Raw genomic sequence first — 12,390 nt, 5'->3', positions numbered from 1 at the left:
AAGCCCACCACGCCTTTCTGCTCTGCTGCCTGCCATCATATCATCAGGTGCTCTGGCTCGGACAAATCAAAACCTAGAAAATCGATGTGCAACTGCAGATCTGGGTTTGTTTGTTTTTGCTGAAGCCCGAGTCGTTTTGGGCAAGTTTCTGATCTCACAATTACAAGGATGGCGCCTTTAAACTAAACAATACATCAGGATTAAAATCAGTATTAGTGGTAACTATCATGTTAGTGCTTTGCAGTCACGGGCCATGTGTTGTAAATCTACCTAATATTATGTTAGGGCTGGGGGAAAATACATTTGGGAAAACGTTTTGATCCATCAAGATACATCGATTATCACATGATAATTGCATCATGGTTCTCTTAATAGGAATCAAATCGACTCATGAGTTGAAGACAAATTCTTATCCCTATCCCTGAGAACAACAGATACACAGTGAGAGACAGAAGAAATTGGAATGAGAGACTCTCAGTGACAGCTGGTTAGGGCAGATGTGGTTTGTGACCTCTTCATGTGGTGCATCCAGATGTTTGGTGTGTCAGTGAAGAGGTGAGGGGACGAGGGTGTACAGGATGGTTGCAAGGGTAGGACTGACTCAGGATTACGCAGCTGCAAGTTCAAAGCCTGTTAGACCCCAGACTGCAAACTAAAGTAGTGGCCAGCTGGAGCACATAATGCAGACTGGGCTGATGGGGAATTACCTGTCTGCAGACATTTCCTACTTGTTTTGAACAAGTTTATGATGATAGATTTTATTTGCACATTCTGATACATTTTTACCCATCTGTGATTAAGCAGGTGGTTGTATCGGCTGTGCTAGTCTATGTTAGGCAGCCCTGCAGGGTGCCCACTGCCCACTTTGACTGAACCGGGCATCAGCAGCTTGATCACGCACTCGTTTCCTTGGCGATGCCAGCTACCACAGAGGACTAACTCAGAGAGTCTGGCACGGAGACAGGACGTCATTTATACTCTTCCTTTACACTCAGTCACATCAAGCCCCGTTAGTCTGAAAATAAACAGCCTAAAAGGATTAAAGCACTCGTTACAAGATTATAGCGAGTGAAATGAAAATATTTTGGCTGTATCAGCCCCGAAACAGACAGGTGGATTATATTAACTTCAGAAATAAATCCCCTATTCATTCTGGAAGAATATGCTTTTGTGTATTTTACAACTGTATGTCTTTTTGTCGCTGGAATGCACATGTGATAGAGGTTAAAGACACAAATTCAGCTAAACTGAATCTCCACAAAAGCTCGTTAGAATATGGTAAGTACTGAACATCTGCGTCACCTGGGAAAACACTGGAAATTGCTCATGTGGAGTGACATTATTGACACAATAGCTTGAATGAATTTAAAAGCACAGATGTGTTGCAGGAGTTTGACTCGGGGGATGGCAGAGGTGCTGTGGACTCTTTCTTTCTGGCCCCGGTTTTAAATATAGAAAGCCCACACAGACGGCTATACATGAACAGATTAGATCACCAGAAATTATTAATATTCCTTTTAAATTTTTAACAAGCGCACATTGCTGGAAGACAGAGTCTCACAGCTCTCTGGCCCATTCTGCCAGAGACTAGGGCAAAAAATGCTTTTAACACATCCGCCGGATTTCACTCAGCATATCTTAAATGTTTTTAACTTATATGGCTGTAAGATATTGGTCTTAAGATATTTTTTCACACAGAAATATGAACTAATTTTGAGGTGTGAGGACATCAGGAGACATATTTTTTTGAGATGTATTAACATTTACTGCAGTGTCCAAAAATTCTGACATGCAACAGAGTACAAACCACACTGAAGGTGACAGGAAACGATGTAGAATCAAAATAATGGAAGCAAAATCACTGTGATCGAGCCAGGGTGAATGAACTGTATTTTACTGAAGCAGTGCTTTTCAATCCTTGTCCTTGGGCCTGTCCTGCGTTTCCCTGCTCCAACACACCGGATTCAAATGATTTGCTCGAAGCCTGATAACAACCCATTCATTTGAATCAGGTGTGTTGGGACAGGGAAACATCTAAAAAGGACCAGGATTGAAGAACACTGTACGAACTCAACATTAGTACAATTATTGCAAATGTCCATTTCTTTTCAGTAACAGTAACAAACTGGATTTTTTCCCCTGGTTCCCTCTGCCCTTTAATTGTCATTTTCCATCCATCCTCCAGATGGCCTGAGAGTCTGTGTGTGATGTGCCTCCCCCACCCCTCCCATTAACACACCTCAGACCACAGACCTGGGGCAGGCACGTTCAAATCTGCTTTGTTTTGCTACAGTTTCCAGGTTGAACATCATATGTCATAGAAATGGTGTGAAACGGTCTGCAACAGGCTTTGAGGCACGTTTACTCTTGTTAAATGGGTGTGTTGGAGGTGTTACCCAATCAGTAGCATTATGAATAAAAACCCCGTCATTAGATCGCAGTAGTATTTACGTGAACTCAACATTCGCCTCCTGGTCATTTCCATTTTTAGTGAGCAAAGGGGCAACAAAACATTTGCATCCAGTGGTGAAGCAAATCCACATTTTGGCTTGGCTTAACAAATTATTTATTTTTTAATGCGAGGAGGCTGCACTGTTGAGGGTTCATTTGTGTGTACACGTGCCAAAGAGACATCACTTTGTTATGGTCAGCCAAGTTTTTTGTTAACTTTTGGCTTCATGCACCTTCAAGGTCGGAAGTTTATCGTGAAACCTTGTTATTCCTTCGCTGTTGCAGAGGTGACAAGTTCATTGCTGTTCTGCCTCAAAACGTATCTGAGACATCCCAATTGTTATCAGATAGTGTGAGCGGTCACACAGACTGATTTTCAAAATGAAGATGTGAATAACAGGTAATGTGATATATATTTTCTGACAAACACTGCTGCGTTCAACCAGAAATGGCACAAGTATTATCAGACTGAAACATGGGGGAGGTGTGTTGAGCAATACTAGAATAAAAAATCTCTGCTCCCCTTCTGATTTGGTCTTAAAGTTATTCTAATTCATTAAATATTTACATTCACACAGGAAATGTAGTTCACTGGAACACAATTTACTCCAGTGAATTCTTAATGGAAGTAATGGGATGATTAATGTGGAAAGTTTGACTAGTTGGAATAATCAAACACTTCAGGATGATTCCAAAAAACAATCTTATTATCCAGTGAAGACTCTCCACCAGCCCGTGTCTTTATCCTCAGCACAGACTTCACAGTTTACTGCAACTCAGGGAGCACAAGGCCTGCAGGATAATCCAAGCTAAATCATATTTGCGGGGGTTTGCACAGCTAAGATGTCGGATTTACAACCAAACAGAAATGCAGCTTTTAGCTTTAATCACAGCGCATAAATTAATTAACAAATGCCGGGTTTGAACTTTGTGGAATTTCTGCTTTTAAGTAAGTAATGAATCTGAATACTTCCTCTGCCACTGCTGCTCCCACCATGACTTTCAAGGTCCTCCATCTGGCAGGGACGCTGTTAATCCAACAGACCTTGAGTCACAGTAAGCACACTGGTATTTGCTCACAGCAGCGTATTTAACAGAAGTTTGTGAACACACAAAATTTGATCAATCTAAAGTTTCTTGTCGGCACAAGGGGGAATATGATCAGTCTGTGATCGTGTCTTCGTTGTCAGACGGCAGGCTGTGGTTTTAATATATACAGAACATAACAATTACAGCATGCTACATTTGTAACCACCGTAATGAGTAGTGCCAGTGCAGATTCATAATTAGTCTATTAGTGTCACTCACTTGAGTTGTGTCATAAAGCATTATGGGTGGATTTGTACCCCATGACAACATTAATTTAAGATTAATCCAATCTCCCAACCCTGATAGCAAACTGGGTTGTAGCGGTTCAAATACAGTTAGAACAGATAACAGAGGATTACGGCTGCAGCTAACGACTGCTTTTGTATATTAATAACTGATTATCAATATTTTTTTTCAATTCATCCTTGTGTCTTAAAAAGAAAAGTGAAAACAATTGACTAAAACTAATCTTGTGGGTGAATTTTCTCTTGATTGCCTAATAAATGTCTCCAGATACATCTTATATACTGTCTAGGGATCGAACAATATCAGATTTTATGGAAGATCGCAATAAAAACTCTCAGGATAAGTTGATAGTCGTGAATTGTCATTATGAATATAATGGTGAATATCTTTCATGGTCAGAGTTGTTTAATTTGAGGTAGACTGATTTATTAACAATGTCAACTCATACTATTAATAACAGTCCACCTTAAAAGTGGCTATTGGTAGCTGAAGTAATGCCCAGTCCCCATACGTAGTTCAATTTGATAGTACGTACAATGTTAAGTTAAAAAACAGATTTCGTTTTATTTCACTTAGAAATTCATTTTCTGCAAATGCTTTTTAAAATATGATGATTATATATTATATGTATATGTTTTGTTGAAGTTAAAGGAATAAACATTCCCTGAGAAATCTGAAAGCCAAGTGATTGATGAACAACTCTGGCCGCGTTAATGACTATAGGTCAGGTTTTTTGAGTTGAATGGAAGCTGAAGGCGAATCATTATGAAATGGATGCTGACTGCACAATGTCGTGGCTGTGGAATAATGACACCATCTGCGTTTTGATTGGTCCCCTATAAACTTTGCTTTCACTATGCCTTTTTCAAGGCTGATCGATCGATCGAACGATCCAGTCAGGACTGTTTGAAACGGTTTTAAAATTTGGTGAAAATTCATTGGAACTACTGAAAGACGTCCACAATGGTAATGAGTAAAATTCCACAGCTGTATTTATCTAGCATCTGCCCCAAACTGTTGTGTAAAAGTGTGACATTTTATATATTTTTGATCTGTCCAATAAATCAGATCCACCAGTTGCTACACTAAATATCTGAGTATTTGGGGAGAGCAGACAGATGCAGTCACAGCCTGGTGGCCAGGCCTGACTGACAGCTCCACCACAGCTGACAAAAGCATTCTGCCTCTGGAGGGCTCTGAGGCCTTTAGCATGTGCTGCCAGGCAGTGAGGACGCCTGCCTCTGTCTCTCTCGGCTGGGTGGCTACTTGATGGGAGTCTGCTGCTTTAGAGGCAGCAAATCTGGCCTTAGTCATCCTCCTGCTGACTTAAGCCACTACCACGCTCGGTTTCATCTTTCCGATGGCCCCCCGTGTCTAAATATACTGCTGCTCTTGCTCCAAAAGCTTCGACTGGATGTAAAAGCTTGACGTACAGGAAAACAAACACATAGTGATTCAGTATGTAGGCCTGGAAAACCGTGACTTCATAAATCTTCCCATCAGGAAAGCTGTCTCCTGCGGGCTCACATTCATAGCATCTCCCCACCCTCGCTGGGCAGATCGAGCCTCCCCTCTGAGCGGCAGCATAAACACTCAAACGGAGCTAATGCATGCAGCATTTTAATTAATACTCAAAGGTCTCGGGAGATGAAGTAGAGAAAAACTGCAAAATCATTTACAGCCCTACCTGTCACTGAGCCAGGGAGGAAAAAGACGAGGCATTAAGACACGGGGGAGAGGGGGGTAGCATGCAAACACACACACAGCAAAGAACACACACACATTTAGGAGCGACTGAGCTTTGGCTTTGATCAATGGCTACAAAGCAGAGGTTATGGCATCCATAACAAAATCATTAGAAGGTGACTTTACGGAGGAAATGAAGAGGCAGATTTGTGGACGGAGGGTTAAGTGCTGGGCTCAAATGGCTTCGTTTTACACACAAATAAAATAACCAGCTGATTTTCATACTCCATTACAATAGCGGTGGGCAGAGCTTACATTAAAAAGCATATGGAGGCATTATTAAATAAGCAGATGCTATCTGTCCAGCATCTGCCTGCCTAGCATGCTGCCTGCCCACTTACAAAGGGAGGACAGGGCTGAAAAAGCGAGGCTGAAAAAGCCCCTCCAGGGCTCATTGCGATGAGGCCGGTGTATACGGCCATTTGTCTGGAAAGCCAGGTTCCCCCCCCGCTCCTCAGAATGACTGTACTTAGCGCTGAGTTTGACGGCTGTTGGATTTCAGAGTCGTAATTTATCCAGCTGCGTTCAGGTTGGGAGTTACAGCAGTGGCCTTGAAGCGAGACAGACTGCAGGCAACAATAGACGCCCACATTCACTCCAGGTAATAGTACTTAGGAGTGTGCTGCTCTCTAAAAATGATGCAGGAAATGATCGTGTCGCATTTACCATCCATGCATTACAGGCCTTGTTTATGAAGATATTAATTTCCCTTACAGTCATAACATATTACATAATGTTGAAATGGAACAGAGCTTTTTTCAAAGTCTGCCATTGTGTATCCACCCTCCATAGAAAATTGACACAATGTTATAAAAATGATAATAATATATTTCGTCACTCACATATGATTATTCTTTTGTCTATTTGGAGGATAACCATGCTCCAACTTTTGGAACAACAGTTCCTGTAATCATTCGGGGAACATGAAAGTGTTATGGATTCATTGAGTTTTTATCCTATATTTTCTCTTCTCATTCCCCTCGCCTCTCTCTAACTGCCCCTCATCTCCTCGTTAGTTTAGCTTGTAATTAAGTTCAGTCAGTAGGTTAGTCTTTGTTGGTCTGTTTTCGTCCTGTGTCACGTGTTTCTCTTTCCTGTCTTCCCATTGTGTTTTACCTGTATTTGTTGCCCGTGTCCTTGTGTTATTCTGATTCGTAATTTGTTTTCAATTTGTTCTTAGTTACATTTTTCACTTGTGGGTTACTCCTGATCTGTTGCCTTTTGTTTTGGATTATTGGATTTTTGACTTGGACATCAGCTATTACTAAAGCTTGCTTTTAGTTTTCAACCCGCCTGCCTCAGAGTTTTGCATTTGGGTCCTATTAACCTTGACATTAACTGCAATGGACATAATGGTATCTTTGGAACGGGTCATGTCTCTGCATTTAGATTAAGAGGAGAATGGTTTTCGGTGCAAATTGCAGCAATCAGGCACTAAGTTTTTTAAAGCACCGTCATTGCCTCCACTGGCTGTGTCACAGCCTCTGCTGTGACTGTTGACCATGTTGATAGGATGAGTCGAACTAACATCCTCTTGTTCCAGCATGCCCAACCACCGAGGCACACCTCTCAATTTGAATAGCTCTGAAAAAGACAAATGAATTTCCATCTCCTAACTTCACTGTGTTAAAGCACAATGTGGGTCCAGAACTAACAAAAATGAACCTCAAAATATAGAGGCATGTCTCCATTCTGCCATTAGCTTATGATCCAGGGAAAACTCTCCCCCTTTACACAGGAATTGATGAATAGATACATTTCTTTTCCGACTATTGAGTCGCTGATAATGGAAGATGTTGCGTATACAGTTTCTGTAAAAAGTCTTGCTTTCCAGTCTTTTGAGTCCTCCGCCAACTCTAAGCCTGTTCCACAGCAATTTGTAACAAAAGTCTGTTTAAAGAAACACCTATACATCAGAGACTCAGCAGCCCAACAACACAAAGACAGGAGCCCTAACAGTCAGTGTGAAATGTGTGCCTCTGTAGTCTTTCATGACTTAAGAATGTAGAAGTATAAGAGGATACAACGGCAACTGTGAAAGCACAGCATCCCAGAGCTAACACAGACAATTTAATCCAAACACAATGAGCCATCCAAATCTCATTACAGCACAGCGCAGTACTTGTGCAGAAGCTGAAGAATAGAGGCATGTTTTTTTTCAATTTTTTTGAGGGTTAGCAGGATGCAGCGAGGCCAAAGAAGACAGGCCTTTGTAGCAACACTGATGATACAATAAAACCTTGCAGAGTACAAGCTGAACAATATTATTGACCATGTTCATGAGGACGTTGTGCTCTAAATGCTAAAAGATTTTGGAAAGTTTTCTTTTTAGCCATCTGAGTTTTAGATGAGAAGCTTGATATCACTCTCTCAAATCTGTCAGCTGCAGCTGGTTAACTTAGCTTCGCACAAAGACGTGAAACAGGGTGAAAGCTAATCTTATTATACAACCTATTTCTTATATAAACTTACATTCCTTGTGATAAAGAAAGTTGGTTTTATATTAGAGGTTTGTACTGAAGAGAAAGTAAAGTTAGATGGAAGAGGTGAGGGAAAAGGAAGCAGGCTTAGATCAAGAACTGAGGAAATCTTCAGAGACCACTGTAGATGATTTAAAGACAGAGCCAGATTAACACTTAGGCTTGTGGGACTGAAGCCGCACATCTCCAGCTTTAGGAGGACCAGGAGGCTGCAGAACATTATTAACTCTACTGGCCTGATAGCAAGTCTGCCAGCCACATTTATACCTGATGGAAATTGCCACGGTTCTTGAGAAATGGTGAGGCGAGGACCCAAATGCAGCACGCCAAGGAGGCAGACAGGATTCAGGAATAAAAGGCGAGCTTTATTAGACAAAAGCTGAATGATCCAACAAAACCAAGAAATACAAAAAAATGAGCAAAAGTACAAACAAAAGCAAAGTAGAAATCAGTGAAAACAAAACAATGGAAACAACAAAAAAAGAAACATGCCATGAGGTCAAACGGAGAAACGCTAGGGAACACTGGAGGATGCTGGGGTGAAACACGAGGGAACACAGGAGGGAACACAGGAGAAAATGGAACAATCTGACAAAGACATCAGGGAGCACAAAGACTATATACTCGCACACACACACTAAGGAGGGGATGAGGTGCAGGTGGAGTGAGGCGGGGAAAGGACAGGTGAGGCAATGGAACGGAAAAACACTGGAAGGAATGAAATCACACAATGGGAGGAACTGAAAAGCAACGCAGGACACATGAGGGCACAATTTCAAAATAAAACAGGAAATAACTGAATCACAAAACCAGGACCATGACAGGAAATACATTTTCCAACTCAAGGATATTTTTAAATGAAAGCGACACTTTCTAACATTAAAATGGAGATAATGTACAGTTGGATAAAGAGAGGTACAGGCCTCAGCTGTCCAGTATGAATCTACGCAGGTCTTCAATGTCTTCAATTTTCTTGATTTGTCTGACTGTCTAAAACCTTTAGATATTCAATTACTGATATACAGCAAATCATCACATTTGAGAACCCAAATACACAACATTTTCACAGTCAGGGTCCTCTACAAATACTGTATTCCTTGAAGAAGAATATTTTGCACACAAAACTTAAGTGAAACGCATCTGAAACAAGACTGCTTCATCACAATCAGTCAAAGAAAAATGAATGTTCTGTTATGAACAAACATTTCTGTCATTTTAGAAAGCAATCTTAAATGGTAGGAATCTTCCACTGCAATTTAAATTAAAAATAGAAGCCAACAGCTGGAGCCTTCGGTTTGTTTGGATGACAGACAGTCTTCCTTCTGGCATAAAGTAGCTACACTGAGTGGTAAACTGCTAATATCATCAGCAGATGAAAAATAATATTCAGTGACAATTTAAGCAAGTTTAGCCAAAGAAAAGTTACCTTAAGTTTTCTTCACGCTTGGTAATCTCGTATATTGATATTTCAGAGCAGCTAATCTGCTTAAGGTTTTTCACACGTAGCACAGGCTCATAACACTGTACGTTCCCTCAATAAAGAACCAGAGTGAGCTAACACACACACACACACTAAATTATACGAGAAGGAGGGCGGAATAGCTGGTGAGATTTATTTTTAATTCCTTTTTTATTACTATATAAGGAGATACTTTTTGCTTATAAAGCAATAATACTGCAGGGTTTATTTAAGGGTCCTCTGCGTGTGTGCACACGCTTGCAAAGGCCTCTACAAGAGCGGTGGCTGCTTAAGCAATAATCTGTTTTTAGGATGACGAGTGAGATTAGGCTGCTTTGGAGAACAGGGTTAGAAATAGTGATCGCCTGAGGGCCCACAGTGCTCTTGATGTTGTTCGGTTCAAAGGTGTCTGTTTTAACATCCATCTTGGCTGTAACTTCCTCATTTAACACACACAAATAAGCATTCTGGTGAATTCATTTTCTTGATAATTATGTCTTTGATCTTCAATTCATGCGCAACTTTAAGTTTCACTCCAGTGGAAAGACACACAGCACAGTGTAACTGATCAATGGAGATAAAATCGATCATTACAGAAAAAAGCACTCACTGTCTGTGCCTGCCGTGGCACCTACCTGATACGTGTTGTCGAAGCTGTCATACATGAATCGTGTGATCAGAGACGTCTTTCCAACTGCAAGAGAAGAAAAAGACAGACTGCGTTAAGTGAGAGACAAGAGGCTTTGTCTTCCTCTGTTCAGACACACAATAAACGTAACAGCAGGAGTGGTGGTTATGGTTTCTGCCAGGGATGTCACTGCTGTCCAGGGAGCTCATTACGGAGTGTGGGGGTGACCAGGAGGTCAGCGCTGGCATCAGGTCCGCACGTAATTGCAGTGCTGCAGCCACTACTGGCATTATGTGTGCACCCAAAACACGTACATTTCCAATATAATCTATCTAATGGGGAGAGCATGGTGATGAGATGCAAAGAGGCCAAATATTTTTCAGAGAACAGTTGGAAACCTGAGGGATTTGTGCTCCTTTACAGTCGTCCATCATCTGCAGATCATCTAAACCGAATGCCAAGCTAACACACTGATTAATGTCCGGTCATTTTGATGATATTTTTATGTAGACAAATCATTTTTTAAGAATAATAAATCTACAGAGCTTGCCGAAAGATGCACAACAAACGCATTATGATTGTGAATTAATCATTTTACAGATTTTGTGAGGTCTACAGTGATTGTTTTGTTTATCTCTCTGTAAGATTTCTGACAGATGGTTTCCAGCTTCTAACAAGGTTTGTGTAGTATAACGTTGTTGGTATCATATGGTATCTGTGTTTCATCAGCATCAAGAGACTTGGCAGGTGCCAGTTTGTGGGGAAAAAAAGAAAGTTTTCTTATCATATCTGAATGTACCCAACTATAACTGTAGATCTGATGGTTACCTGAAAAATGATACTGAACTAAACTGCCAAGAATCATTATGGAGGCGTGTTATGGTATGTGACTGACACTGACTGGGAAGCAGCCAACTCATTTCATATCAATGCAATGATAAATTAATTATTTTCGGAGCATAAGGCATGATATACCGGAATAAATCGCTTATAGAAAAGAAGGCTGGTGAGACATGGTCGACTCGCTGATAGATGGCGTATCTGATTTTTTATTCTCGGTGGTTTTACTAATGAAGGGGACTGGAGAACAGAAAATGGGGAAGCCAGCATGAATCAATCACATCCTCTTCTTATATCCATTTAGCAGCAGTGCAGAAGGTTGGCTGAGAGCCGGTATCTTATATCCCTCTGACTCCAGTGGAACAGATCCAAAGTACTACATTTAAGTCTCTTCTGCCAGTAAACACTGACCCGCCTCTGCATGGTGCGGACTATCATACAGCTTACTGACATTTCATCTTATTGACTCTTGACTCATGGACATAAATCTATTCATCCACATACAGTATCCCACTGTGCAACATGCAGCATTTTTTTGTGCAGCTGCCTTTCCAGATTAGCCATTATTAAATATTTGTAAAAATGTAAATTCATTTTTCATGTGAAAGCAACGTACTGTAACTGAATCCTCAAAATTTGCAAGCACAGGCTCACTCAGTAAGCATAATCTGTCTTTAATTCACAGTTCATCAAATGGGCACTTTTCAAATTGTTTACAGAAAAGAGTTTTATCAGGCAGACTAATTACACGTGTCTGTGCCCTCACTCGGTTTCCATATCTGCAAGGCAGGATCTGATATGCAGCTACTGATTATGCTAATGATCTCATGCTAATTTATCAACACATCATCTAGCTTACTTAGCACCAGAGCTGTCCTACTTTAGATGGATATCATCTGATTTAACGCGTACTGTTAATTCAGTCATGGTCTATTTGTAATTGAAACTACATTAGGACTTGTCTAGTAAAGACAACTGCATGGATCTGTAGTAAAAACAGTATTCATCATTAAGAGCATGATGGGTGGTATCTTCTATTTAATTACTTTTTCAAAACAGGAGCACAAGTGTAAGGAATGGATTGAAAAGTGTATTTTCTGCTCTAATGTAAGCAGGTAGTGATACTTCCAAGGCCAAGAGTTAGCATGTCATCAGCTCTCTACATTACTATGTGCAGTTACTGGTTATGTTTAGATAAACTACCACACAGAATTTGCATGAGCAGCTCTGTTCTGCTTTGCATTGGATATTGGAAAATTTGAGTACTGTATATGTACAGTAGGGTTGGGCCAACTAACGATGCCGTCGTCCATCGCCGATGGCTGACGACCATGGACTACTAATGGACTACTCTCCACCAGAGAGCACAATTAAGTGTTGTGTCCCCTCAGAGCTGCCGTAGGGCAAGAGTTGTTGTACTTTGTGATATGTGGAGAGAGGAAATGAAAAGA

General features: G+C 40.8%; 1 protein-coding gene across 2 annotated transcripts in view; it reads right to left on the bottom strand.

Annotated features, from left to right (window-relative positions):
* rab6ba (RAB6B, member RAS oncogene family a) overlaps positions 1 to 12,390 on the bottom strand; it is a 51,521-nt gene that overhangs the window by 17,714 nt on the left and 21,417 nt on the right. For both annotated transcript variants that reach the window (XM_084356169.1, XM_084356170.1), the window contains exon 2: positions 10,107 to 10,165. In XM_084356169.1, the coding sequence (XP_084212295.1) occupies positions 10,107 to 10,165 (59 nt within the window). The remainder of the gene's footprint in view (positions 1 to 10,106; positions 10,166 to 12,390) is intronic.

Source organism: Pagrus pagrus, assembly GCF_965226575.1.
Source record: "Pagrus pagrus genome assembly, chromosome: 6".
Lineage (NCBI taxonomy): Eukaryota > Metazoa > Chordata > Actinopteri > Spariformes > Sparidae > Pagrus > Pagrus pagrus.
The sequence above is the reverse complement of the archived record's forward strand: the minus strand, read 5'-3'. Positions and strand labels throughout refer to the sequence as shown.